Genomic DNA, 14,302 nt, shown 5'->3' with positions numbered 1-14,302 from the left:
AGTAGCTAAACAGATTTTAAATCTGATACCATATCATTTTTGAGCTCTCTTATTATTATCATAGTAGACTATACAGATGAACCTGACAGGACTTTCGGATATATTTTATTGCATTTTATATTTCAAGCTGCTCACTTGTGCCTTAAATTGCCCCTCAGGGACAAATAAAGTTTTCTGATTCTGAATCTGAAAGCATGCTCAATGGTAATGTGACAGTAGAAGAAGACCGAATAAGTACGGTTTGTTTGAAGGGTTAAAAGGAGAAAGACTCTTCTGTCTATAAAGCACATGGAAGCAGGACTGAGGTTCACTAAACTGCATCTGAACAAAGAACAACCCTTGTGGAATTCCCTGTGGAGCTAAGTACATGTTCTACTAATGCAGTTAGACATAACATTTGATAGCTACAAAAGCATCACATGACTTGAGGTTAAGGACCAGTCTCCCTCTGCCCTCACAGTAATGAGCTGCTCAGGCTGATCTGCAAATACATGAACTGCGTGGCCCTCACATACACCGGTACATGCAGAGGTTAGCATTTAATACGATCTCCTGTCATTACATAGGTGATGAAAAATTATAAAAACTGCCACATGTTGTTAGAGAGAGAGAGAGAATTCATTATCACACTAATTGGAAAACCTGTATATACACACAAATATGGTTGCAATTACTTCTGCTTTTAAAAACTGGTGTTTAACTGTTTGATTGGTAGTTTGATTTTTTTCACTTTTAAATTCCCTCCTTTCCCTGAATAAATATTTTAACATGAGTATTATTTTATACAGTTTCCTTTCTTTGAGCATTACATACTCGTAGACTTTACTTATATATCACTCCCATATCAGTTATTGAATGCCACTGTAATTTAAAAGATTGATCAGAGCATCACCAGTTTTTAAATCCAGTTCCTGTGTCTGCGCTCTGTTGCCTGGTTTTACGGTATTCTCGTCGACGTCACTAACAGGAAGTGGATACGGAAACACTCAGCTGCTGCTGCTGCCTCGGCAGGTAGATTTCGAGCAGGACTTGTCTGTCATACAACAGCTTTTCGTTCAAGATGTTAAAGGCGGTCATTTTAATTGGAGGCCCACAAAAAGGTGAGAATAAGTCTCATTCATGCCGTTTCTTTAAAGTGTACGGTGTGTGCGGTTCGAGTAAAGCTAGGTTGCTAATGCTAATAGAGACACTGAGCTTGTTTATATCACTGACGTGGCATAAGGTTTGAACAAGAGCAAGAACTTCACACAAAGAAATAATAGACTAATATTATTTCGTAACAGTTATAGTAAGTGTAAATAGTCAGTCTATACTGCCTGTGCTTGATCAGTTTGAATAACACACGCTACCACACTAAAGTAGTATTATTAGCATTCCTAATTAAAAGGTACTTTACTTTAGCCAGGATGTGTAAACATAGCCTAAGTTCTGATTTTTAAGCTCCGGACATTGCTTTGAATGTTATAAGGCTTTTCCATTGTAATCTGATTTGTAAATAATGACCTCTTTGTCTTCATAGGGACGAGATTCAGGCCACTCTCATTTGAAGTTCCCAAACCCCTGTTTCCAGTAGCTGGTGTTCCAATGCTTCAGCACCACATAGAAGCATGTGCCAAGGTAAGCATCCGTCACTTATTGTAATTTGATTAGATTGTTTGGGATCACAACCTTAGTGTAATTTAAACCACTTTCCAATCAACACAGGAGTTTAATTAAGTGCCAGAAATCATCTACTTCTACCAAAATCAAGTTCTGTGATTTAGTGGTATCATAATGAGACAGTTTAATGCATGCATTTTTTACATTTATAATTGTCCAGTCACTTATTCATTTCGTTTCATTTCACGTGCTCTCTGATTTTCTTCCCAGGTACCAAATATGAAGGAGATTTTGCTTATTGGCTTTTATCAGCCAAATGAAGAACTGACCAGATTCCTTGTTAATGCACAGCAGGAGTTCAAAATTTCAATCAGGTAAACAACAGAACTCAAACTCAGATAAAGAAAAGATTATTTCAGTAAACCTCAACAGATAAACTCAATCTGTCCATTGGTGTCTTTACAGCAGTGACATGCAGTTTTGTAACTATATATTTGGAGTTATGAGAATATACTGCTAAGATCAGGAATTAGAAATGCAATTTTAAGTAAATTGCCTTCTATATTGATTCTTTATTCTGGTCACCTTTGCTGAATGTGGATATGTGGTTCTTCTTAACTGCAGGTATTTGCAGGAGTATGCAGCTCTGGGCACTGGAGGGGGTATCTATCACTTCAGAGATCAGATAGTCTCCGGCAGTCCAGAGGCTTTCTTTGTGCTGAATGCTGATGTTTGTTCAGCGTTTCCTCTCACAGAGATGCTCAGCTTCCAGAAAGAACACGGAGAACCAAATAGCTTTGTTATCCTTGGAACGACGGTGAGATTTTATTATTTACAGACGCTGCTGTCTTGTGAAATGTAGATAAAGTCAAAGTTTTACTTTATGGCTTTGTTTGGCCTTCTGGCTGTAATTAAAATCAGTCCTAAATCACATCATACTCTTCTCCTCCTCTGCCAGGCAAACAGAAAGCAGTCCATGAATTATGGCTGTATTGTTGAAAATGAGGAAACAAATGAGGTATTTAACCGTCCTAGTCTTGTTTCTCTGCTCATTATTGTTGTAAAATGAAATCATAAGTAACCCCCTGTCTCATGCAGGTGTTGCATTACGTGGAGAAGCCTAGCACATTTGTGAGCGACATCATCAACTGTGGCATCTATCTTTTTACCCCAGAGATCTTCCAGCACATCGGTTCCGTCTTTCAGAAGAATCAGCAGGATATGTTGCTGTGAGTTGTAGCTCGCTCTCTTGGGGATCCTGTGCGTGGGTTTGCATGTGAATACCATTTACTTCATTTCTTTGGTTCTCCTCATTTGTCTCTTGTTTTTCCTTCCCTTCTCCTCCCTGCCGTGTTTTCTGTTTCCTCATACAATCATCAGATATCCGTATGATGGGTAAGTTGGTATGCTGAGGCTGCATGGTGTGGCTTTAGGAGACTTAGTGGATGGTGTGAGCTGTAACCCACGTGTCACATGTCGGCTCTGTCCCCTTGTCCTGTTCACATTTCCTCAAATTGTTGGCTTTTTTTTTATTAGATTTGTATTTGTAGGCACATATGGGCATATATGTGTATTTATTTTGTGGTGCTGTTGCATTGATGCTACTTTTAGACGCAGGTTTGTGTTTTCCTTCCTCCTGTACAGGGTTTTGAGGAGGGGGCTCTCTTAGCTGTCCTCACTGGTCACTACACTCCACCACAGGGCTTGTTGGAAGATACAGATACAGATAACTAAAAATGGCAAACATTGCCGCAGATCATAGAAAAGTAAAAAAAAAAAAAAAAAAAAAAAAGCAACATTGGTGTCAGCGTATTGTTTTTGTCATTCAATTCTGTGTGACTATCAAGATTTTAAGTAGCTCCAACTATTTTTTTTCAACTAATTTCCCAAAAAGTGTGGCTATAATAATACAAACAATACAAATGCAATGATTTCTAAGTAGTTTTAAAAAGTTGAGACGGTGGTATATTCACTGCACGCCAAGGCATGCAAAATTATCATTGAACAGGACATAGATTTTAGTTGGAAACAGGGTTATAAATTAGTCAGCAGAGACCTGTGAGATCTGTGAAAAACTGCATTTTATAGTCGTATATGTAAAATCATGCTTTGACTAGCAGATTAGCAACATGTGCTTGTGGACAAAGTGCACCCTGGAAAAACACTAAAACAACACCTGGTTTCCATTTATAGATTTTTTGTTCTTAATTAATTACATTTTTTACTTTCTGTGTTTTACACTGCAGAGTAGCTGACCTAACCATTCGCTCTCCAAGGACACTTGAAATATATTACAGAAGGTCAAACACTGTTGTGCATATTTTACCTGCTAACATCAATAGCAGTTAAATCAAGCTTGGCCACTGAATCAGCAAAATTGTTGAACACATCAGAGATAGAAATAAGGAGGCTTTTACTGCAGTCTCTCAGGGACTACTTCGCCTCTAACCACATCCCCTCCTTTTCTGGTAACGCTTCGATTATGGGTGCAGTCCTTTAAAATATTCTTTTCATCAATATTTAACGCTCCCGTTTCATCTCGGGGCTCTCACAATACACTATGCCAGAGACCCTGATTAATATGGAACGCGCAGACTCTTCTGCTTAAGTTTTGGATCACTACGAGATAATCAGCATTGGTTTCTAGCCAACACTGACACCATCAAAGTTAGTACCAGGGATGCATTTTAACTCGCTAAGCTCGTTTCATTCCTGCAGCTGGACGGATCATGGTAGGGCAATAAATGAATGTTTTTCTTAAGAGACATGGAGGAAATACAGCCTCTCGGTTGTGTTTTGTACATAGTTAAATATTTGAGGAATATCAAAAGCTGCGAAAGATCAAGAGGGCTGTCGAGAAGTCAGTGGGAACTAATCCTACTACAGTTTAACGGGGGAAAAATGAAAATAATCACGCTTTGTTTATTGAATGATTCATTAGGCGGCAACATAGAAGGGAAAGCTTGCTTTAAGATCCTGTCAGTATTCATAGCTGTGCAGAAACAAGCCTTTTTACAGCCTCACGTAGAACATCGGCTTTTATGTTATGATGTTGGAATATCAGCTACATCATTTTGAATCTCTTTCACGCCAAGTAAAGAACATCCACCTAATTATTTTATGTTCTAGTGATGATTTAACTAAATATATGCAGTTTCAGGTTCACAGTGCTGTGTGTTTCTGTGCAAAATGCTAACTGTGTCTTGACGTCTTCCTGATCCATTTCCTGCAGAGAGGAGCCAACCAACGGGTGGCACCGAGCAGAGGCCATCAGGCTGGAGCAGGACATTTTCACTGCCCTGGCAGGACAGGGCAAACTCTACGTATATAAAACCCTCAGCTTCTGGAGCCAGATTAAATCAGCAGGGTGAGTGAATATGTCGTAAATATATACTGGCACGTTCAACAGCACATAAATTACACAGGACAACCGCAAAGGCCGCCGCATGTCAGAGGAGAGAGAGGACACGCTGTACTAGCATTCACACTGGCTCCACAGTGGCGTTAAAATGTTAAGGAATTACATTAAAGTAAAAATGTCCTCACATTAATAATAGCTTCCATTCTTTTTCTTTATTTTTTTCCCCAGGTCTGCTATTTATGCCAGTCGATTATACCTCAACCAGTACCACACAACTCATCCTGAGAGACTGGCTTCAAATAAGGAGGGAGGACCCAAAATAAGTGGTACAGTTTTATTAACCTTCCTGCTCCGCTCCTTCCTCTTATATTGACTCAAACCAGCCTGCTTACACTCCTTTTCCTTTTGTCTAGGAAACGTCTATATTCATCCTACAGCCAATATTGATCCCACAGCGATGGTAAGGGTTCTTCCATTTAGGCTTCTCTACCAGTACAAACATCACGTCTTATTAACAGCACATTTACAGGGGTGCTCAAAGTTTGCGAACCTTTTTGGAATTGTCTAAATGTTTGCACGACTGTGACAACAGAAGTCCTAAGAAGTACCCAAAGAAATCCTAATCAAGCAAATGAAACAGAAATATTACACTTGGTTATTTATAAGTTCGGGAAATGAATCCAAAACTACGTATCTGTTAATGTTAATATAAAAAAGTTTACATCATTGACTGAACAAGTGAACTTTAAAGGACAATGTCAGGGCTTCTGTCTGTGAGCAGACAAAGAGAAACTGGGTCATACAGTGAGACACACCCCCAAACACAAAAGTTGTGTTACAAAATAATAAATAAATAATGGTTGAAGAAGGACAAAGTTCATGTCTTGGAATAGAAAGGTTAAAGTTTTGACCTTAATCCAGTTGAGAAGGTTTTGTACTGAAAAATGAGCTTTTCTCCAGGCTGTTGTGGACGACTGATGAGCCGTTACTGTAACATGTAGCTGCTGTTATTGCTGTACAAGGTCACAGCACATACTGAAAGCAAAGGTTTCCATATTTCTGTTTTATTCATTTGATTGGGTTCTCTTTGTCTACTTTTATGACCTGTGTGAATGTCTGCCCTTGTTTTGGGTCATACTTATTACAGAACCATAGAAAAAGGGTTCACAAACTTTTTAAGTATCACCGTATTAAAGATAATTTCTTATTTTCACCGTTCAGTTGGGTCCCAATGTCTCTATTGGGACTGGAGTGAGTATTGGAGCTGGGGTCAGAGTTCGAGAATCCATCATCCTTCATGGTGCAAACTTACAGGTGAGGCCCTGTCGTGTTCATCACTTGTTGTATGGTATGGTCTTCCTATGCCTTTGCGTGCCACATCAATGGGTAATCTTACTCTGTATGTCTCTATGTGTAATGTCACCACATAGACCCATGCTATTCAGAATTAAACGGTCGGACTTAATCTGCACCTCAGACTAATTAAGCTGAAGGTGAATTGATCTGCTCGTTCACTGTCACAGTCACATCTTTACATTTTTATTACTAACATTATCCACACTTGAGCAGCAGCTTCTCTGAAATTCATCCCTCCACTTGTCTGTCTTGTGCAGAAATATCGTGGCCTCTCACAAAGATGTCATTTTTAACGATTCTGCAGCTGGCATAATTTAATCCCATGTCTCCAGTGATGACTGGGTGCCGTTTAAAATGGATTTATGCTGCTGGTGACTTATTGGTTTTCTTTGCATATTGCCTGCTAGGACAGTTTGTTTGTTGAGCAGTACTTTCAAATAAACACTCCCTCTTGTAATGTTTACCGTTTTTCACATGAAAGAGCGCGGCTTTTGGGATACCTGCAGTGCTTGATGTTCAGAAATCTGTTGATGAATTCAGAATTGGTAGTTTTTGATTTCTTCTTACATGCCTTCATGATAACGGTTGTCTTTTTTTTCCTCTTAAGGATCACTCCTGTGTGTTGAACAGCATCGTGGGATGGGATAGTACCATTGGGAAGTGGGCACGTGTAGAAGGAACACCAAGTGACCCAAATCCAAATGATCCCTTTGCAAAGATTGACAGTGAGACGCTTTTCAGAGATGGAAAACTCACACCCTCCATTACTATTCTCGGTAAGCCTGTACTATATAATTGATCATTTTTGAAACATTTTTGGAAAAATGAAGGAAAAGCCTTTTTTCCACCTTGTAGTTAGATGAGGTTTTAATCATACGCTGTCCCAGCAGTGGCATACAGCATAGTGCTCATCTGCTGCATGTGATGCCCTGTGATCAAGGTGCTATACAAATAAAGAAAAAGTCCTTCAGCTATAGTCAGCCTATTATTAAAGGCTGAAATCACTGGATAAGAAAACAAAACAAATGACTGACAGACCTTAGAGCAACATGTTTGTATGTCAGGATGAGCAGCATGTGTCAGGTGTACAGCAGCCAAAATTTCCATTAATTTTAAGCTCATGAAAAATAAATGTAACAAATAATTAATTAAAAAAAACATCTGGATGGTATTCCAAACAACCCAGAAATACAAAATGTATCCCATCCTGCATGTCAAAGGGGGAAAACTAGGGCTGGAACTGAACTGTCTTTGTCCTTTGCACAGACTTAATAACATCTTTCTTTGTCTCCTCAGGTTGTAACGTGACCATCCCCTCCGAGGTGATTATACTAAACTCAATTGTCCTCCCTCATAAAGACCTCAACCGCAGCTTCAAAAACCAAATTATTCTCTAGTTAATCTCCCTCACACTTACTCTGATCACTGTCACTGATGAAGGATGCTGCCGGCCGACCGCTGGGACTGCCTCTGAGTTACTGTAAATAAGATGTCAAAAAAAATGAATATATGGAACATTTATTAAATAGTTTTGAAAGATAGAGTTTTAAATATATATTTGTCTTCGAGCCTTTATGCAACACTAGATGTCAGCAACATTGGAGAGAAACTAATAATAATGCATGTTGATTCACCTTGAGCAGCGCTGTCGGACCTTGTGAGGTTTTTATAGGGTTTTTTTATCTGTAAATTGAATGCAGACACTAGTGTAATATACTCAGTCTGTCATATGTTTGCTGTTTTTTTTCCAAGGGCATTCTTAACAAACTTTAACATGTGAAGGGGGAATTATTAGAAAATAAAAAAAAATGACTGGCTACCGACTGGGGTTAATCTTCTGACCGTGATTATTTGTTTTGGAGCTCTGATTAAAACCTTTTAGCTGCTTCATTGTTAGTCTCAGAAAAATTGACTCCACGCCAAAATAAATCATCAGGCTTGAGATTTACATTGCAATCAAGTAACGTTGCCTTTTTAAAGCCTGAACTTAGCAGGGGAGGAGGGGGAGGGGGAGGTGGGGTATCGAGCATCGAAGCAGCAACACTGGATGCATTCGCAATCAATGGAGTTCCAATTTTAAGTATACAGCGCATTAACATTTACTTATTAGGCCTTCAAGCACTTATGATCATGTCGGTACTTTTGTTCCAATTATTGCAGCCAGAGTGTCTATTAAAGGAGCGATGTTACATTTTTGATCCTGCTGCATAATATATTTTAATCAAGTCTCTTCTCAACAAGTTAATTTTTTTATTCATGATGAGTTTACTTCAGGTTTAACTGCATGCTTTTTTTTTTCTTTAATGTTGATTCAGGTGCTTTCAGGAAAAAAAGCTGCCTCCTCCCACACTGAGGGGCCCTCATTATAGTGTGTTTATACTCTTGGTGAGAGTCTCATCAGTTGAGCTGAAACCTCAGTAGCTCCTTACATGAAAGGCAGTCGTAGAATTCATTAGATCAAATAGGCTTCCCACTTCTGCTTTCTACATATTTGCTCACGGTGGGAGTAGATTGTAAGTCAAAAATTCAAATAGTGCTTGAAGGTTTTGCTTCAACTATGGGGACAGCATGGCTGTTTTGTGATCAATGTCGGAGCAGGTCAACAGAGGAGGCTTAGGAGGGAAGCCTAGAAATATACAAGACAGAGTGACAGAAACCATCAAGGGGGGAAAGACAGCAACTGTGACAGAAAGTGAATTTAAATCCGCCCCCGACTCAGCCACATGAAGGACATTTTAGCTTGGATGGGCAGAGGACAGCTGTCAGAAGGAGTGTTGGCAGCTTTCCTGCTGTTGTTTTTGGTGAAAGTTTTCTCTTTTTATTCCATATTCTTTATTATTTTTTCTAATTTTACATTACCTCTGTGTCATTGGCCATCACTGGATAATTAAATCCACTGAAGTAACTGAAGTAAATGGAAGTATTGCCCACACTGCTTATATCATCCAGGCTATATAACAGCCATAAGACAAGCTCAATAAGTCTGACGTGACACAAACGAATAACTTACAACAATACAAGTCTACAGTTGCTAAGTACGCAGTTGTGAGAAAAAGGGGGAAAATATGTGTTTTCTCTGTGATTCTCGCTTTGGGCATATATTTTATGTAATGTGGGTTACTGAAACCTCGGTGCAGGAAACACTGAACACTGAATGGGGGGGGGTGCGGAGTGGTGTAAGAGAAACATTTTCAAAACTAAACATGCAAATTTCAAAATCTCATCTGACGCCTGTTTGACAAAACAGATTCAGCGATCTGTTGCCTTTGATAAATGAGGACAAAACTCAACAAAGCTGCACTGATGCTACAAACAAGTTAAAGACCTCCGTTCCTCTGCTGAAGGCTTTCTGTAGTGTCTGTGTTGTGGCAGGCTCCATCACGTTGTCGCCGCACACCTTCTTTACTCACATTTGAGAAGTCACCTTCGTGGCGCAGGTTGTGCTGAACAGTGTGCAGTCAGTAAAGAGGGGGTCATCTGTGCAGGAAGCATGAGAAAAGCCTAAGTGTCTGTATTAGCATTTGCAACGTCTTCGTGACAGGATGCATTCAGTTTCCTAACAGGAATCTCTGCCGAGAACACACGGAGTTAAAGCACAGGGCCATGCAGTCTGCAGGGCTCTGCAGACATGCTGTAACTAGAAGGGGAACTGAGGGCACTAAATTAGCTAAGGTGCAGGTTTCACATCTGTGCCAGATTATCAAAGTAGAGCTGCTGGCGATGTCAGGGTGGAGCCTTCACAGGGTGGATTGACATGTTTTTTTGGCCTAAGGTGGAGGGACTTTTTAGTGATTATGCACAAAGTTTGAAGTCATTACCATATGTGGCAGAATATGTGTGTTCTAGGTAACTGAAAAGCAACATTAGGGACTGTAAATGTACCTTTTTTGTGGCACCTCATTCTTTTTTTAAAATCGGAATGCCTCAGTTTATAAGTCTTGATATACACAGGCTTCCGATGCTGATTTTTCTGTCTGAGGCCAGAGTCCTTTTTTCCGTCTTAACGTCCATCGATCTGCTGTCAGGTGACATCCATTCTTCCAGCCCTCTATCCAGGCCATGGTCGTGTGGGTCCATCTCGTGCGTCAGATGCTGAATGACTCTGTTCAACCATGCTTTAATTTCCAGTGACCCCTGCAAGAAGTATGAGCTGAAGCCAAGTCTTCAAGGACTGTAGTTCCTTGAGAGGTACCGTCTCCAAAACACAGCTGTCGGTTAAGGGGTATATGCATCCAAAATCGTTAATGCAGAAATTTCTAACACTAAATACCAGATGCCTCCATCAAAACGCAATGATAAGGATTATAAAATACGACTTTTGAAAGACAAAGCAATGACTTTAGGAGGATTATTGGGTTTAACCTTAGTGGACAAGACCATTGTCTGCTCATATTAAAGAATCAACAAAATAAAATCAGCCTCAGTGGTCTCTGCTTGCTCCCAGCTGCTGTGTAGGAGTTCTAGCTGCAGAGGCCAGACTGACTTTGGGCACATGTCCAGGGATGTTTCCACTTGAGAGGACAGGTGGAAGGTTTGCATGCCTGTACACTGAAAGGATGATGCCTTTAGAAGCCTAAAGGACTGACAAATGAGCTGTCAAATAGAAACTGACATCTCGCACTGCTCAGATTCATGCAGTATGAGAAAAATAGCGCTTGGCTGTCATGCATCACCAGTGAATGCTAATGTTTTGCTAAACTGTGCTCTGAAACATCAAAGAGCGTCAGTTCCCCAAAGAGGTGTAAGGCAGGCGTTTTTGTTCCCACTCAGCAGATGTGCTGCGTTTTGGAAATGTTAAGTTTAAGTTTTTTTTTCTTTCACTTCTGACTTTGATAAATGCAACCCAAAACAGAAATGCAAAAGTAGATGATACACTTAACTCCAAGGAATATTACACAACGGTTATACCTTAAAAACAACATCTTCAAAAATCTTTTTGATAATGCACTGACTGATGGGGAGCTCGTTTTCTCTTATATATCTTATAAAACTATCATGAGTAGCACCAAACATCATATGGCGCTATGATGGACAGCATTAACACCCGGCCTTATTTTCTTATAAGAAAACAATGTCACAAAAGCAACAACACACAATCTGTCTGTGTTTCTGCTTTGTGAGTGGCTGGAAAAAGACAAGAGTGGGTCTTAGTTGATGAGATTTTTGTCACATCAGCAACTACAAAACAACACAATGTTCTCTGTCATTTATTGCCGCCGTTGTTGTTGTTGTGGGAGTAAGCGCATGTGGGTTAAGTGAGAGCTGAGGCTATGGCACCATGGTTGTACCAATGATTTAAATTACATTTTACAAAAAAATACAAAAAACAGAACATGAATTAACATAATAGAAGTTAGCATATCATGCGTTTACAAAATCAAATTACATTTTCCCTTTAATTTTAGATTGTAGAAAAAAAAACAAGTTAAACTGCAGACTGCAATGTAACTTGGTGGTTACTTCTTCAACAGTGTTTCCAGATGACATCTGTCGTCCTAGGTAGCTACTTGTTAGCTACTTGCAACTTGACAGAAATGTCAAGAACATCAGTGAGGAGAATTAGAGTCTCTATAAAGGCAACTAAATGGAACGAAGCGAGTAATGGACAGGAAGTGCTTTTCTGAGTTTTAGGACGTATTGCTGGTTAGTTACCAGGAGCTTTAGCCATTGTTGCGCCAATCATTTTGAACTGAAGGCAGATAATAATAAGCTACATTGACTCACCAACCGATCACAGTGGTATTACACAATGGTTTGGTTCAAGGCTAGCTTATAAGGGATTAATCACTTCTGCAAAAGAATACAAAGACGTCTTTGACATCTTTGCATTCTTTGTATAAGCTCAGTTGACAGTTCAAACGTCCCTTTTCTTTCTGTCGAATATAAAAGTTGGGACGACCATTAGTTTCTGCAATATGTTGCAAGATATTGAACCTTTAGAAATAAATGTCAGCCAATAAAAAGGAGATTTGAGCAGATAAGTTCACATAGACTAATCTTAACTGTGAGCCCCATGGATGGATTCAAGCTGATGTTGTTACATCAGTGTGTGTATAAAGGGTCAGGTATTTTAGGATGAGGTGTATTAGAGACTGGTATATATATATATATATATATATATATATATATATATATATATATATATATATATATAGTGCATCCTTAATGTAAAGTATTTTCCTTGTCTGTCTTGTCTTAGATGGGCTTCATCTTAAAGGGGAGAACCTTTAAATACAATGTATCTTAAGAAGGAGATGTGTTGGCAACACAATAGGCGAGTTAAATCGGCCTGATTTTTTGGAGCAATCAGCATTTATTTATTTATTTTTTGTTTACAGAAAGCTGCATCTCAGGAACTGTCCTTGAACAAGTCAGCATCAACACAGACTGCTCATTTCAGCCTCTGCAGGGCATACTGAGTCAAGGTTAGCACAGCTAAATACAGCACTCATACATTCTTTTTTGCTCAGATGTTGACAGACCAATGACTAATATCACTGTGATTCATAGCAAAAAATACACAAGCTTTTTTTATGGATGCAAATCTGTGTTCGGTGTGACTGCTCCGCCAGTTGTGTCTAGACTTTAAATGTTGCATGCATTAGCAGCAGTAGTGAGGTTGCCCTGCAGTTTGAATAAAAACCATTTGTGTTTTTTTTTCTGTGTGTGTGTGTGTGTGTGCTTTGGCAAGTTTAATACAGAGAGGCTGAGCCAAGTCAGAATCCCTGCACTGAAAACAGTCTTAGTTCCACTTCTCAGCAGACTGAACTTTCATAAACTCGGCAGCTGTCTCTCTGGTCAAATACCTCTTAGCATAGGATTTTAACACAAAACATGTTTTCATGTGAAAGGAAATCAGTAAATGTGGAAGAGCATGATTGCATGAACACAAACTGGGATTTTGTTTTTATTTATTCTGCAATAAAGCGCATGAGGACCACGTTTTATCATCTCACAGTTATACTGATACAAATACCATGGAGGTATCTGGTATATTTACTATGGAAGCTAAGAATAACTCTGCCTATTATCCTTATCTTGTAATGACAGGATAATTATTCAGTTATCTTGAGATAAAGCAGCTTAAAATGATCAATATTCATTGTTTGCTTATCATGAAAAAAAAAGTTTGTTTCCTCATATAGTGTTGGAGAGGTTTACAAATAGCCCTGTCATAACAGCATATGCTTTACTGGATAAGATCTTCATGTGCTGTCATTTTATTATATTTTTAAATCTCTAATGCATTTTTTTAATTCTTTGTCTTCTGTATCTCCAGGAACTTCCTCCCACATAACAAAGACGTGCATTTCTGGGTAACTAGCGACTTTGATTTGAATTGATGATGGATGGACCGTTCTTAAGCTCTCAGTTGCACATTTAAATTCTGCACGAGCAGCAGGTCACATGTAGGTCTACTATTATTTATTTAAAGGCGACAGAATATGAAGAAAAATACTACATGATGATTTCCTTCAGGGTAAGAAGTCAGCAGCTGACACATATATGCAGTACGATCTGGTTGCAGCAGACATGAATTCAGCTGTCATGTGATGCGTACGATGTGTGCACATTTATGTTTGCTATAGCTGCGAAGACTTCAACCTACAAGTGGGTGATTAGAGTATTTTTAACCTGAGGGCAGGCTCTGACTTCAGTATACCCTGTTGGTCTTCTGGCACCTGATGCAGTTGATAGGCTATATGTTGTTTCTAAGCAATTACTCCAAATACATTCCAGTGTACGTTCCACTGGCTAATTTGGACCACAGGGGACCTAAGAAGACTCACTGCACCGTACATTGTAAGCCCTGCATTTATGAGTGCTTTTAGCACTAGGATATCAGCAGATGAATATATAGCAGGATTGTATTACTGACAAAAAGACATGTTAAAATTGTTGTGAGACAGCAAGATGACACATCTCTAGATAAAACTACTCTTCAAGGAACGGTTCACCCCTGAGATGTTTAAATTGGACTATTTT

General features: G+C 39.2%; 1 protein-coding gene across 2 annotated transcripts; it reads left to right on the top strand.

Moving 5' to 3' along the window:
* The first annotated feature begins 946 nt into the window (after positions 1-946).
* gmppaa (GDP-mannose pyrophosphorylase Aa) lies at positions 947-8,052 on the top strand. 2 transcript variants are annotated; one of them, XM_028393720.1, is made up of 13 exons: positions 947-1,100; positions 1,520-1,617; positions 1,870-1,973; positions 2,224-2,416; positions 2,558-2,617; positions 2,698-2,828; positions 2,980-2,994; positions 4,832-4,966; positions 5,189-5,286; positions 5,374-5,420; positions 6,182-6,274; positions 6,924-7,092; positions 7,613-8,052. In XM_028393720.1, the coding sequence occupies exons 1-13, from the start codon at positions 1,061-1,063 to the stop codon at positions 7,711-7,713; spliced, it is 1,284 nt and encodes a 427-aa protein (XP_028249521.1). In that variant the 5' UTR covers positions 947-1,060; the 3' UTR covers positions 7,714-8,052. The 2 variants fall into 2 exon arrangements, with proteins under 2 accessions (XP_028249521.1, XP_028249522.1); XM_028393721.1 differs by lacking the exon at positions 2,980-2,994.
* Positions 8,053-14,302: the final 6,250 nt, after the last annotated feature.

This window comes from Parambassis ranga, chromosome 21 (assembly GCF_900634625.1).
Source record: "Parambassis ranga chromosome 21, fParRan2.1, whole genome shotgun sequence".
In the NCBI taxonomy this organism is placed as follows: domain Eukaryota; kingdom Metazoa; phylum Chordata; class Actinopteri; family Ambassidae; genus Parambassis; species Parambassis ranga.
Note: the sequence above shows the minus strand (reverse complement) of the source record. Positions and strands in the feature narration are given on the sequence as shown.